At 39.4% G+C, this 16,264-nt stretch overlaps 1 protein-coding gene across 3 annotated transcripts in view; it reads right to left on the reverse strand.

Annotated features, from left to right (window-relative positions):
* The window catches only part of LOC124721555 (DDB1- and CUL4-associated factor 7), a 154,151-nt gene that overhangs the window by 71,282 nt on the left and 66,605 nt on the right, over window positions 1–16,264 (reverse strand). For all 3 annotated transcript variants that reach the window (XM_047246593.1, XM_047246592.1, XM_047246591.1), the window contains exons 2-3: window positions 13,447–13,576; window positions 1,681–1,822 (exon numbers count right to left, since the gene is read on the reverse strand). In XM_047246593.1, coding sequence (XP_047102549.1) covers window positions 1,681–1,822; window positions 13,447–13,553 — 249 coding nt within the window. In that variant the 5' untranslated portion in view covers window positions 13,554–13,576. The remainder of the gene's footprint in view (window positions 1–1,680; window positions 1,823–13,446; window positions 13,577–16,264) is intronic.

The following is a 16,264-nucleotide window of genomic DNA, read 5'->3' on the forward strand; positions in this document are numbered from 1 at the left end:
GCACAAAATGGACGAATGTGAGCTAGAGGAAGTGGATGTGGCTCTATCACTTTTAGATCAAACAAGGAATCATGTTAGAAAGAACAAGAGAACTATGGGTGTGTGGATGCGTTCTTTTTTAAGCAAGTGGAATGTTTCAGATAATTTAACTAGTGAAATGGTGCTGGGTACATCCCTGTTCCAAAATTAGCACAGAATGTCTGAACACAATTTCTAATATCTCATATAAGCAATTTGACCGAAAACTGATACAAATATAAGAGAGTGTATGCCAGTTACAACATGACAGGTGAACACCCTTCTGATTTTAACTATTGGAGATTCTTACATAAGTTTAATGTATCTATTTAAAGTTCAGTATTAATCAGTAAGGTATATGGTACCAAATGCACACAATGCTTTGGTAGAAGGACTGAAAGATTTCGCTAACCAAAGATTACTAAACTCTCATAAAATTTATGATTGGAGTTGGTACCAACCCATGGCTCCTGTCAATCTAGTATTGTCTGTATAGGGTGTTAAAATGACATTTAAAACTCATTTTGTACATGAAATACTACTGGAGACCTTATTGTTGTAATTAACTAGTGCATAAACCGTAAATTATGATAACCTTTGAATAAAATTTTAAGTAGTAATATTTACAACGGTTTAGTAACAACGTAACATCCCCCCCCCCCCCCCCCCCCCCCCCTTAGTGTTCCACCATAAGTAAGGTTTGAAATACGAATACAATTTTTATTGTTATTTCATTTCATTCTTGTTCACCAGTGCATGCCACTGTTTGCACTATGAATTCCTGCTTCAGGTAGATCTCAAGACAGTATGAAACTAAAGGTATCAAATGCCAAACACTTGCATAAACAGCTACCCACCATTTCACTCCTTCTTTGTAACTCTTTTGCCCCATAGTTGGCACAGAGTCAAAGACTTCAGAAATCTTTATATGCTTGATCAAGCACGATTCCAATCTCATCAGCATCAGCTTGCCAATTGCTCTTTTGATTACAATCTTTGTATACGTTAATTTCATCGTCACGTAGCTCTGGCTATAGATGAATCACATTTACAAAATTCATAGTTCTCTCATTTGTTCACTTCTCCACTGCTCTACACAACAAACTCACAACTACAAACAACTAAAAAACATGTCACTATAAGTGCATGTGAAAACTTTCAAACAAAAGAAAAACAATATTGTTGTTTTCACTCAGATGCATGACTGCAGCACTGTCAGTGACAGAAGTAGAGAACAAAGGGGACAACATGAAGGAAGCAATTGCACACAAAGAAGGAGATAGATATTGCCCTGCAATATGAAATATTCTGCATCCTTGGTGGACAACACCGACAACCTTCGGCAATATGTCAGCAACTATATGCAACAGCATGCAGAATCTGCAATATTGTCGAGTGATACTTCAAAATAGCCTCTTACTCCAGCCACAATGCAGCAAAGTTGATGGCAATGCAAGTGTAGCCAAACATTTCCACACAAATACCACGTTGTCTGTTGAAAACTATTGAGTGTGTGTGTGTGTGTGTGTGTGTGTGTGTGTGTGTGTGTGTGTGTGACAACAACACTGTAGTATGAAAAAGCTCTGTCCATTGCAGAAGTTAGGAAACAATCAAAGAAGAAAATGAACAAGGAAAATTTCTTAACAGAAAATTGCCACTTACACTGTCTGGTATCCACATTATTTTTGTTGTTGGATATGGATGGTCGAAGGTACTTTTTGCACTAAATTCTGAGGTATCTTCATCTAAGGAAACTATTTGTACTTTATTATTGTATTCCTCCACGAAGCTTCCGAGAGCCAATCTGCAACATGGACATGCTTACTGATAACAATAAAAATAATAATATTTATATAATGACAACAATTGGTGAAACTTTCCAAAAGAGTAAAACTGTTTCACACTGGTATTCGAACTTGGACCCTTGCCTTTTGCAGGCATTAATCTTACTGACCGAGCTGCCTAGTAATGAAGGTCAGTAGTAAGTTGTTTCTAAACAGCATAGTTGGTAGGAAAATTGCCTGTCAAAGGCAAGAGTCCAAGTTCCAGTTCCAGTGGGGCATGAAGTTTTAATTTACCATGAAGGTTCATAACAGCAATCAATCAGCTGAAGAGTTAAGCCTAGTTTCCATGATGACATTGGGTTGCGCCACTCATTGTGTGGAATGAGTTGCACGCTAGTGGTTTCATATCTGACTGTAGACAGGGCGACACCAGTGAACACTTCAGTTTCATCGTTTTGTCGGTCCCTGAGTCGTGTCTGAAATGAAAGTTTTGGCAGCTGCACGTCGCACGAGTTGTGAAGGAGTTAAAGCTTGTTGCATGGAATCGCTGCTTAAGAAAAAAAATAAGAAACTTGTTTCGATTCGTGACTGGATGAAGAAAAGACGTCAGTTCGGTTGCTCAGCATCACTGCTGAAATAATTTTTAATGGAATATCCAAGAAGTTCTTTTAATTATCTTAGAATGTCACCAGAACTGTTCACATTTGTTCTAAATAGAGTTAATTATGAAATAAGGAATAAAGGTACTGTTATGCATGAAGTACTGTCACCAGAACTGAAATTACATATCATATTGTGTGCATTACAATCGAGAACACTTGGCATGCTATAAGATACGGTTCTAGTTGGTGATGACGCTATTTCATTAACACCAATAATTATTAACATTAACAGTAATACTTATTAACATTAGCAACAATAATTATTCGAAGCAGGCCGCATTAAGAAGATAGATCTGTACAGTGGCAATATTTCAAAATTCTAAAATATGTGAATGGAGCGCACTGCAGTGACATTTTAAGTAGATGAATATTGAATAAAGAATGCAGCTTCTTGAATTTGTATAGCCTTCCCTCCTGTCAACAATATTCCTTAACAAAGAGCTGGCCAACTCAAATGATGGGATTTTAGTCTTGTAGACGAGAGCATTGCCACAGCTAGGATTACACTTGCTTGTATTTTTCTTAATTCAGTTGTATATGTGCTCCTAACTTAATAAATTTTGCCCTGCAAATATGATATTGTCAAACCATCTATGTTATGATCGTACACGACGGTCCTCAGCAATATGTTGCTTATTCTGGTAATCAGTATCACTGAAATCCCACAAACACCTATCAAAGCATAGATATCCAAAAAGCGAACATTATTTTCAGTTTCCTACTTCATATTTCAGTTTGTCTACACTCAACAAACACACATAACCTCAAAATTCATGCAACTAGTGTCGCCAAAGTTGGAACACGCCAAAAGTGTTTAGTTTCACCAACGAGTTGTGCAAACGCGCGGCGCGCATGCGCAGTGGCCAGTAGCGCAGTTGCCTGCAACCTAGTGTCATTGTGTACTCTAGGCTTTATAGATACAACCTAAGAACAACAACAACAACAACAACAATGGCTAGCCAAATTCAATTCAGCATAGGAGCAAGACATTATTAACAAAAGCCATGTTGACTAAAATAAATTGAAGTTTTATCTATTGAGAATGTCTTCAATGAACACTTAGCCAGTATACCTAGCAACACATAAATGGAAATTAAAATGTATGTCCTTTATTGTCAATAAGATTTGGTGATATGTAAATAAGAAGTGTGTTTAGAAAGTTTTGGGTATTTTCATTTTTTTAAAATAATTTTATTCATTCATCTACATTAATGTTATTTCCTTCCAAGTAATCACCATTAGGTAATATACATCTACATCTACATGGATACTCTGCAAATCACACTTATGTACCTGGCAGAGGGTTCATCAAACCACCTTCGCAATAATTCTCTATTATTCCAATCTCGAACAGAGAGTGGAAAAAACAAACACCAATATCTTTCCGTGCAAGCTCTGATTTCCCTTATTTTACTATGATAATTGTTTCTTCCTATGTAGGTTTGTGCCATCAAAATATTTTTGCATTTGGAGCAAAAAGTTGGTGATTGAAATTTGCGGGAAGATTCCACTACAAAAAAAACCACACACACCACCTTTGTTTTAATTATGTCCACCCCAACTATTGTATCATGTCAGTGATACTCTCTCCCCTATTTCTCGATAACACAAAACACGGTGCCCTTTCTTGAACTTTCTCGATGTACTCCATTAATCATATTTGGTAATGATCCCACACCACGCAGCAGTACTCCAAAATAGGACAGACAAGCATAGTGTAGGCAATCTTTTCAGTGGATCTGTTGCATCTTCTAACAGTTCTGCCGATAAAACTCACTCTTTGGTTTGCCTTCCCCACAACATTTTCTATGAATTCTTTTCAATTTAAGTTGTATGTAATTGTAATTCCTAGGTATTTAGTTGAATTTATGACCTTCAGATTTGACTGATTTATCATGTAACTGAAGTTCAACAAATTCCTTTTAGCACTCATGTGGATGACCTCACACTTTCCATTATTTAGGGTCAATTGCCAATTTGAAATCCCTTGTCAATAGCATGAAACACTTTGTGTGTGTAAAGAGCCACTTGCGTTTCACAAGACGATGTTGACTGTGTGTCAATAGACTGTTCTCTTCAAGGTAATTCGTAATGTTCGAACACAATGTATGCTCCAAAATCTTGTTGCGTATTGACGTTAATGATATGGGCCTCTAATTTAGTGGTTTACTCCTACTACCTTTCTTGAATATTGGTGTGAGTTTTGCAACTTCCCACTTTTTCGTCAAGCAATCGGTTGCATATGATTATTAAGTATCAACCTATTGCATCAGTATACTCTGAAACGAAACCAATGGGTACACAGACTGGACCAGAACACTTGATTTTATTAAGTGATTTAACTTGCTTCACTGCTCCAAGGGTATCTACTTCTAAGTTACTCATGTTGGCAGCTGTTCTTGATTCGAATTTTGGAATATTTACTTTGTCTTCTTTGGTGAAGGAATTTTGGAGGGCTGTGTTTAGTAGCTCTGATTTGGTAACACTGTTGTTGATAGTAATTCCATTGCTATCATGCAAAGAAGGCACTGATGTGTGTCTTGTTACTACACCACCTTACATATGACCAGATTCTCTTTGAAATTTGTCAGGTTTCGAGACAAAGTTTCTTGTGGAAACTATTATAAGCACCTCACATTGAAGTCCGTACTAAATTTCAAGCTCCTGTAAAAGATAGCCAATCTCAAAGATGCTGTGTTTGTTTAAATTTAGCATGCTTTTTTCATTGTTTCTGCGACAGTTTTCTGACCCGTTTTGTGTACCAAGGGGGATCAGCTACATGGTTTGTTAATTTATTTGGTATAAATCTGTCTGTTGCTGCTGATACTATTTCTCTGAATTCAAGCCACATCTGGTCTAAACTTACATGGTTAATTTGGAAGGAGTGGAGACTGTCTCTCAGGAAGGCATCAAGTGAATTTTTATCTGCTTTTTTGAACAGGTATATTTTTCATTTATTTTTGGAGGATATGGGGTTACAATATTCAATCTCACTGCAACCACCCTCTGTTCTCTAATCCTTATATCTGTTTTGATGCTTGTTATTAGCTCAGGATTATTTGTTGGTAAGAGGTCAAGTGTGTTTTCACAACCATCTACTATTCACGAGGGCTCATAAAGTAACTTGTTGAAATAATTTTCAGAGAATGCATTTAGCACAATTTCTGATGATGTTTTATGCATACCTCCAGATTTAACACGCATTTTTGTCAACATATCAAGGGTAAATTAAAGTCGCCACAAACTATAACTGTATGAGTCAGGTACGTGTTTGAAATTTTCAAATTTTCTATGAACCTTTCAGCAATTGTATCATCTGAGTTGTGAGGTCAGTAAAAGGATCCAATTATTATTTTATTCCAGTTGCCAAGAATGACCTTCGCCTATACTAACTCACAGAAACTATCTATTTCTATTTTGCTACAAGATAAAGTACTTATAACAGCAACAAACAAGCCACCACCAACTGTGTTTAGCCAATCCTTTCAGAACACGGAGCTGTGGTACTTCCCAACACTTATGCCAGCACTTCTTCAAATCCCTGAAACATTTCTGGAACTCTTTATCTCTGAGACAGTACTTAGCTCTTTCAGTGATGCACTTATTGTCTCATCTAAGCTTGTAAATAATCCTTTAAGGTTATCTTTATTTTTGGTAAACAGAAACGAGTCACATGGGTCCATATCTGGAAAATATGGAGGCTGGAGTATCATTACAGTGTTGTTTTTCACCACAAATTCACAAACAAGCAACAAAGGATGAGCAGGTGCATTATCGTGGAGCAAAAGCCACAAATTGTTTCACCACAAACCTGTTTTTTTTCTTTTTTTTTCCTCTCTTTTTTTTTCCCCCACACTGCTTCCCACAAATGACATTTAACTTATAAGAACTACTTCTTATTGATCGTTTGATCTTTTGGTGAGAACTCATTATGTACTACGATGTTAAATTTGAAGAAAACATTGAGCAGAACCATCACATTCGACTGCATTTGCCAAGCTTTTTTTGGTCTCGACAATCCAGAATGCCTCCCATGGGATGATTGTACCTTAGCTTCGACATCATACACGACCTGTTAAGAAATCTTTCTGTAGTTCTGCATCATGAGTGACTTCATTTAATGACTCCTGAGTGACTTCCATTTGCCAATTTTTTTTTCTCAAAATTCAACACCTTTTGGCACAAACACTGGTGTCACACATTTCATAACCTAAACATTCGAAAAGATTTTTATGGTATGAGCCAACTGGTATGTAGACAACATCAGTATCTTCTCTGGTGTGATTCAGTGAGCATTCATAATCATTTCTTTCACTTTTTTCCACTTTTCATTGCTTGTTGATGTGCTGGGGTGTTCGGAACATTTGTCATCTTCAACTTCTTCACAGCCATCCTGGAAATGCTTATACCACTTGTAATCCCTTATTTTACTCATAGCACACTGACCTAAAGCAATATTAAACATTTCTAAAATTTTGTTTCATTTTATTGCATTTTTATAGCGAAGTTTAATTCAAATTCTCTCATCCATTTTCAAAACAAATCAATAAATGCAACTCATAAGCAAACAAATGTACCATTCTTGGCAACTGACGACATACTTAACATCCAACATGGGTTCCAGTGTACAGACACCACCTTAACAGCATGTTGATCCACCTTTGGAAAACAATACAACAGCGATTCTGCATGGAATGGATTCACCAAGTCCTTGGTAAGTGTCCAGGTATACGTAGGACCAGATGTCTACATACAGGTCACGCAATTCCCACAAATTATACGCCGGTAGTTTGTGAGTGCAGAGCAGGTATGTGATAACGTCCCAGATGTGTTCCTTCAGTTTCAGATCGGGTAAATTCCGCAGCAGAGACATCAATGCAAGTTTACCATCATGTTCTTTGAACCACTGTAGCACAATTCTGGCCTTGTGACACTGACAGTTATTCTATTGGAAGATGCCATTGTCATCGGGCAAGACACTGAGCATAAGGGTATCCAAGTGTTGTGCAATGATGTCTATACAGTCTACAGTTGACATGGTACCTTTGATTACTACCATAGGTACCACGGAAGCACAGCACAGGCGAATGTCCCCTATAGCATAATACTGCCCTCGGAGGTCTGCGTCCCTGTTTCCAACAGCCATTTGCCTAGGTGACAGTGTATCTAGACATGACCATCCCATCTATTTGGTGTAACATAAAGCTTGATTCATCCAACCAGACAGCACCATAACAATGAACCACAGCCCAATAGTGATGATTATACAGTGCACACTGCAATTGTAATTGATGATGTCATAGAGTCAACACGGGAACATGTAGGAGTAATCCGTTGCAGAGTCCCATGTTCAACAATGTGTATGACCTCTGTGCTATGAAACATTTCTGCTTGCACCAGCAGTAGTGTACTCTGTCATCAGATCTGCCACAGATTGCTGCCTATCCAACTTTATAGGGCAAGTAAGACTCCGACCTTCATGTTCTGTGATGGGACACGAACATTCAGCATCTTGTCAGCTACTCGTTGTTTCACTGTCCTTCAGCCACTTTTAACAGATGCCCATGACGGTAGTATGCACACAGCTGACAGTCTTCATAATTTCCAAGACTCTCATCACCAGGTGCATGGCCATAACTATCTCCCATTTGTCACAGTAGCTGATGTCAGTGGTTTCCCCATTTACAGCCCATATTGTCACTACAATTATTCCTCATTTTTCTCAGTTTCATTTAAATACCATCCTTACTGTGAAACATACCTGTAATACCATCATGGTGACAGTGTATCGAGTTATGACCATCTGCATGGTGTAACAAGAAACTTTATTCATCATTCAGGAAACACAATAATACTGAACCAAGGTCCAATACTGATGAATATGCGGTGCCCTGTCATGGTGAAGTATTTCTCATTTGCCTCTGGTCTACTTGTATACTTTCCTTACTGTGTCAAATGCCTGCAACACCACCAGGCAGCATTCAATCTAAAGGTGGGCAGTGATCATAATGTTTCGGCTAATCAGTGTATGTTGCACCACAATTCTGATGCTGATATACAGTAGGTTTCTCAGCCTGAAGGCAAACACAACAGATAATATATTTATATATAAGGAAGTTTTTATGACAGTAACGGATTCTTTAACACATTGCATGCCTTGCTGCATTCAGTTATTGGATATGTGCCACCAAACACTTAAATCACCTTTTTTTCACTTGAACCACTTTTTTTTAGCGTATGTGATATCCTACGTTATTCTGATCTTGTTATTTTACATTTTTTATGTATTTGCTTGCATGTCCATCTGTGGTCACGTTGTCCATGGAAGTAATTTTGAACACATTATAGACAAAAACATTATATTGCTATTAGTTGAAGAGACCAATAGGTTTGCTGTGCAAAACATTGCTGCAACCGGAACTCCAAATCAAAGGCTATCAAAATTATGTGACACCAACCAATACTGACGAAATGCGCAAGGTTTTGGGGACCATTCTCTGGATGGGACTTATGCGGTTTCCCAAATTGAGGCAGTACTGGTCCACAAAACATATGTATGAAAATGAGATTCCAAAAATAATGAGTCACAACAGGTTTGAGTTAATGCTTTCGATGTTGCAGTTATCAAATAATAGCAAAAAAGAGATCCAGAAGACAGGCTCTTCAAAATCTCATAATTTTTTGATATTCTGGGAAAGAAAGTAAAGGTATCCTACACTCTAGAAGAAGTGGTTTGTATAGACGAAAGCAATGTACAATTGTGTGGATATATTCATTTTCAACCATACACCCCTAACAAAAGACATACATATGGAGTTAAGGTTTTCAAGATTTGTGTTAGTGGAGGCTATACTTGGTCGTTCGAAGTCTACACAAGCCAAGAAATAGCAGACAGTATATGTGTTGCCAAGAGGGAAGTAACAGAATGAATGGATGGAATTTTAGATAGTTGTAGAACACTGCATACCGACAACTGGTACACTAGTGTTTCACTAGTTAAAAGACTAATCCAGTGGGACACGCACACCTGGTATGCATGTTATGTGTAAATTGAAAGAATAATCCCCCTGATGTGGTCAAGGCAAGATTGAAGAAGGGGGATGTTATAATCCAACAGAATGAAGACAAAACCATAATCCTGAAGTGGAAGGATAGAAGAGACGTGCTAATGCTTAGTACAAAACATAAGGACTCAATAGTTGAAGTTACCCAAAAATGAAAAGAAACAAGAAGGCACACTATGGTCATCGACTATAACAAAGAAAAGGTTTTATTGACCTCTGTGACCAAGTGGTCTCATATGCCTCATACATAAGAAGAATTGTCAAATGGTACAAGAGACTTGTCTTCCATTTCAACACTTCTACATCTATTGTAAAATGCTCTGCATTTGTACAATAAAGTAAACAACATCAATATGGGCATCAATGATTTTGAAGAAACTCTTGACAAAGCACTCGTGTATCCTATGTTGCATCCAAACTTGCCAACACCTTCCAGCTGCAAGCGTAAACACTTACTGGAAGAATACAAGGGGTAGAAAAGGGTTACCAGCCCATGCTATAAAAGCATGACCAAATGGCAGAATACTGCTTATGCTCACAAAAATGCAAAAAAAGTTAACACATTCTGCTAGACATGCAACTTACCTATGTGCCTTGAATGTTTCCAGAAACATCCCTAGATGTATGTGTAATAGAAGTTTGTTTCACATTTCCAACAGGTTTTCTTTTTGTCACGGAAATTGCTAAAATGTAGCATTAGTTTAATTTTTGTTTCATACTTCCCCTGCATTTCATTTAAATACTTATTTCCTTTACTTCCCTTATTATTATAAAGGCAAATATCAATCATTTTTTCTTAAATATTTGGATAAATAATATGTTGTTAGTTGGAAGATATAGTTCACAAATTATATTTTTGTTTTATGGGCATTTTTGTAATCTTCTATGTAACATTTATGAAAAGAAAATAAAAAATATAATTATACAACATGTCAGAATAAGTTTCATATTCTTGATCCTGAAAACTCAGTATTAGTATATACACTCCACCCTGCAAACAGGCTTGAAGTAAGACACACCAAATGACCATGGGTGAGCACACAGGCTGACAGATTTTTCAAAATGTCCACCAGTGGGCATACAACATTAAACATGTTAATGTAGGACGGCTATTTGTTGAGACTCCAATGACGTTACAACACTTTTCTTTTTACAATAAACTAGCTGCTACCTGCAGCCGCACATGCACATCGACAGTCTTATGATGAGTGATAGTGAGTAAGTAAGCTGTTGTGCAAACAATACTGTCGCTAACCTCAAGTGTTTGCCTATTCTGGTAAGCATAGCAAGTGATGTCACGTTTTGTGTTGTTTGGTCCAATGAAGGCGTACAGCTACATGGTTCTCTACAGCTTTTGCTTGGGAACTGGTTGAGATGGACCTGTGATTCACTGAAAGGAGTAATTCCTGTGGGTTTGAAACTTATTGTCACTCATAAGGTGTGACAATCATTTCTCGTCCATGTTGATTTTACCACTGTTATCACTGTGCATTACATGACTTCAGATGGTACACCACAACTCTCTGGAGTAACCTGTGCACTCCTTTAAAGAAGCAAGTAATATGTTATCCAGTGGGCTTACAAAGTGACGGAAACAGGTAAACCCATCACTTCTGCCAAATGATTTGAGGGTTGTAATGCATTAATCAGCAGTAAAGAGGATATGGTTAATAACATGAACTACTGGAAAGTGATGTCTTCATGAATTTAAAAAGGAATGTAGAAATACACTCCTGGAAATGGAAAAAAGAACACATTGACACCGGTGTGTCAGACCCACCATACTTGCTCTGGACACTGCGAGAGGGCTGTACAAGCAATGATCACACGCACGGCACAGCGGACACACCAGGAACCGCGGTGTTGGCCGTCGAATGGCGCTAGCTGCGCAGCATTTGTGCACCGTCGCCGTCAGTGTCAGCCAGTTTGCCGTGGCATACGGAGCTCCATCGCAGTCTTTAACACTGGTAACATGCCGCGACAGCGTGGACGTGAACCGTATGTGCAGTTGACGGACTTTGAGCGAGGGCGTATAGTGGGCATGCGGGAGGCCGGGTGGACGTACCGCCGAATTGCTCAACACGTGGGGCATGAGGTCTCCACAGTACATCGATGTTGTCGCCAGTGGTCGGCGAAAGGTGCACGTGCCCGTCGACCTGGGACCGGACCGCAGCGGCGCACGGATGCACGCCAAGATCGTAGGATCCTACGCAGTGCCGTAGGGGACCGCACTGCCACTTCCCAGCAAATTAGGGACACTGTTGCTTGTGGGGCATCGGCGAGGACCATTCGCAACCGTCTCCATGAAGCTGGGCTACGGTCCTGCACACCGTTAGGCCGTCTTCCGCTCACGCCCCAACATCGTGCAGCCCGCCTCCAGTGGTGTCGCGACAGGCGTGAATGGAGGGACGGATGGAGACATGTCGTCTTCAGCGATGAGAGTCGCTTCTGCCTTGGTGCCAATGATGGTCGTATGCGTGTTTGGCGCCGTGCAGGTGAGTGCCACAATCAGGACTGCATACGACCGAGGCACACAGGGCCAACACCCGGCATCATGGTGTGGGGAGCGATCTCCTACACTGGCCGTACACCACTGGTGATCGTCGAGGGGACACTGAATAGTGCATGGTACATCCAAACCGTCATCGAACCCATCGTTCTACCATTCCTAGACCGGCAAGGGAACTTGCTGTTCCAACAGGACAATGCACGTCCGCATGTATCCTGTCCCACCCAACGTGCTCTAGAAGGTGTAAGTCAACTACCCTGGCCAGCAAGATCTCCGGATCTGTCCCCCATTGAGCATGTTTGGGACTGGATGAAGCGTCGTCTCACGCGGTCTGCACGTCCAGCACGAACGCTGGTCCAACTGAGGCGCCAGGTGGAAATGGCATGGCAAGCCGTTCCACATGACTACATCCAGCATCTCTACGATCGTCTCCATGGGAGAATAGCAGCCTGCATTGCTGCGAAAGGTGGATATACACTGTACTAGTGCCGACATTGTGCATGCTCTGTTGCCTGTGTCTATGTGCCTGTGGTTCTGTCAGTGTGATCATGTGATGTATCTGACCCCAGGAATGTGTCAATAAAGTTTCCCCTTCCCGGGACAATGAATTCACGGTGTTCTTATTTCAATTTCCAGGAGTGTATATTAGAACTTGTAAAGGGAAGGTTCAACTGCTCAGAACGTTTTCAAAATACAAAAGGAAAGGAAAGGAAAGGAAGGAAAGGAAAGGAAAGGAAAGGGGAGGGGAGGGAGGGAGGGAGGGAGGGACGGAGGATGGTAGCTTTGAGGAGGAATATTGCCTGAAACCTTATTTACCAGTTCAAGCCCCCTGCAAAATCAAATTTTCACACATTACATATATTAGCATCATGTAGGTGTCACTTGCCAAAGCAAAGAAATAGTTGATAGGACATATTCTAAGGCACCAGGGAATAGTTAATTTAGATAGGACATATTCTGAGGCACCAGGGAATAGTTAATTTAGTAACTGACCAAAACGTGTGTGTGTGTGTGTGTGTGTGTGTGTGTTTCTGTGGGGGAGGGAGGGGGGGGGAGGAGGAGGATGAGGAAAGGAAATTGGAGGAGGAAAAGAATGGATCAAAACTGTACTTGTAGACCAAGGCTTGAATACAATAAACATTTTCAAATGGGGATAGGACGCAGTATTTGTACGGAAATGAAACAACTTGCGCAACAAGCACACACAGCCACTTCAAACCAGTTTTCAGACTGATGGCTACAACAACTTAACATTATTATGCAGTGCTCCAACAGTCTCAAATTTATATTTGAGAAGATAATCACCTGTAGAGTTCTGATACTCAATTATCACCACACACCAACTACACACAGAGTACCCTGAAACAATCTGAGTTCAGGTGCAATCTACTAATCAAACCTTAACTCACCTGAAACGTTTATCTGGTCTGACAGACCAGTTCATGCTGTACAGTGGCCATGGTGCCTCATATTTATAGATCTCCTTTCGCTTTGGTGGTGCTCCGTGCAGTGCCATTGTGTATTTATACAGCAGATAACCTAAAACCAGAACAAGTTTCACCTTTTATATGTACTCTGTTAAGTTATGTATGTACTATTGTAGCTCACCAACATAACCATGCTCTAACCCAAACAAAATAATGCCAAAGAAACATATTGTACTAACTCTAAAAGAAATACAAACAAACTGTTCATGTTTGTCTGACAGTACAATGTATGAGAACAATAAATGCAGTACTTATTTATTTACGTATTTATTATTTATAACTAGCTTCACAGTATTAAATTGCACTGCTATTCACACTCAGATAATCATTAGCCATCCACAATGTAAAATGACCAATGCAATCAACATTTAGTGAATCAAAGCACATATCATGTAAACCTATTTTCCTTGATACGAGATTAGGGTTATGATCAAACATATGCTGCAAATCAGGGTACTGATGGAGCTGGATCATGAGCTTTCTGCAACACCATGATTGCTTCTGACAAGTGTGCTTTTATGGTTAAGCACCTGAAGTTCATGTTTCTTTAGATTGGGCCAAAAGAGACTAATGAATATGTGACACTAGAGTCTGGTGACTATCATTTGCCTGGCCTGAAAGGAATGTTGATTTATAACTCTGTAGTGTTTATGTCTGATATTGACGCTAATGCATGAAATTTTTCAATTGAACACTGAAATCATCTACAGAAGTATGGAATACAGTGCAAAACCAGACAGTGTAGCTGCCACAATGTCCTCCAATCTATGAAACACAGTACACAGTACAATAAGTTCTACAAGATCAGAATACCACATATGATTCCCTTAGTCTGGTAGTAACCCCCTCCCCCTTCACCAACATCACCAAATCACCCACACCTCACATCCCTACACAGCATAGAGGCCAAGTTCCACTGGAGGACGCCGTAGAGAGGAACGGGCTGTAGGCCATTCCCTTTCCAGGAAAACCTCACTATTTGCCGTACAAGCTTTGAGGAACTATAGAAACCTGGGATTAAGCTGACCTAACAGGGATTTTGCTGATGATGCTGTGGTATATGGAAGGTGTCATCAGAGTGACTGTAAACGGATGCAAGATGACTTAGCAAAATTTCCAATTGGTGTGATCCATTAAAGCTAGCTCTAAATGTAGAAAAATGCAAGTTAATGAAGATTAGAAGGAAAAACAAACCCATAATATTCGAGTACAGCATTAGTAGTGTGCTGCTTGACACAGTCACATCGATTAAATATCTACACATACCTTTGCAAAGTAATACGAAATGGAATGAGCATGTAAGGATTTTAGTGGAGAGGGCGAATGGTCAACCTTCGGTTTACTGGGAAAACTTTGGGAAAGCGTGGTTCATATGTGTAGGAGACCATATATAGGATACTAGTGCAACCTATTCTTGAATATTGGCTAACTGAGTGGGATCCACACAATGTCAGATTCCAGAACGAAATCAAAACAATTCAGTGGTGGGTTGCTATATTTATTACCACTAGGTTTGAACAACATGCAAGTATTACAGAGATGCTTTGGGAACAAATGGCAATCAGGCGACTTTCTTTTCAAAGAGCACTATTGAGTAAATTTAGAGAACCTGCAATTTTAGGCTGAGTGCCACCACTGTACATATCGCATAAGGGCCATGAAGATAAGATTAGAGAGATTAGGGCTCATACAAAGGTACACGGACGGTCATTTTTTCCTCACTCTTGTTTTGAGTTGAACAGAAAAGGAAATGACTAATAGTGGTACAGGAAACCCTCTGACACGCATGATACGATGGCTTATTGAGTGTGTATGTTTATGTGTATGTGTATGTGTATGTAGATGTAGATGTAAATTCAGCCCTGAAAACAAGTGTATTGTTACACAAGAAAAATCAATTTTTTTTTTTTACTTTACATAACCTCCATGTAATTCACACCTTCTAGTAAGCTATGAAATAAAGTCTCTACAATCACCAAAAAATTAAGTGGTAATGTGACTTGCACCAAGATCTTTCAATACATTATAAAGAAATTTAATGACAGACCTTCATGGTGGAAAAGCTAACTTAGATCATAGGTTATGTATAAATGTTCTTATTACAAATTACTGACATTGGGGTACTTATTTACTACTCAATAGGGAATCAAGTATTTAAGGGTGGAAATTTTGGGATAACCTGTTTAACTGAATCAAGTAAATTTTGTAGCACTTCTGTAGGGTCGTTTCAATATTTAATATTTCCAGCCCCTCGCAAACCATGATTCTCACCACAGTGGGACGGTTTGTATACCTCAATGAGACACTCATCCGTGTCTCACATGGAATTACATTGAAGCGGTGTCTATGGAGAAACATAGTTCCTGAGAAGGCCCAATAGCACTTTCTGTAGCTGCAGTCCAAGTAATTGACTTATCTGGCCTTTTAACATTAGCCAACATGGCCTTGCAGTGTCAGTATTGTGGCATGACACAGCTGGAGGAAACCACAGCAGTAGTATTTCCAGGACAAGTGGTTCTACTGTATGGTTTAATGATGATAGCATACTCCTGGTAAAATATTCAAGTAGTAAAATAGCCCCCATTCAAATATCTTTAGGGGCAGAGGGGGGACTTCTCAAGATGGTGATGATGAAGGAGAAATAAATGCAGCATTCTACAGGTCAATGGGTGGAATGATAAATCCTTAATCACACAGTGGTTTAGAGAATCTGAAAAGAACAATATTTATGGTGAAGTTA

The sequence above is a fragment of the Schistocerca piceifrons genome, chromosome X, assembly GCF_021461385.2.
Source record: "Schistocerca piceifrons isolate TAMUIC-IGC-003096 chromosome X, iqSchPice1.1, whole genome shotgun sequence".
In the NCBI taxonomy this organism is placed as follows: Eukaryota; Metazoa; Arthropoda; class Insecta; order Orthoptera; family Acrididae; genus Schistocerca; species Schistocerca piceifrons.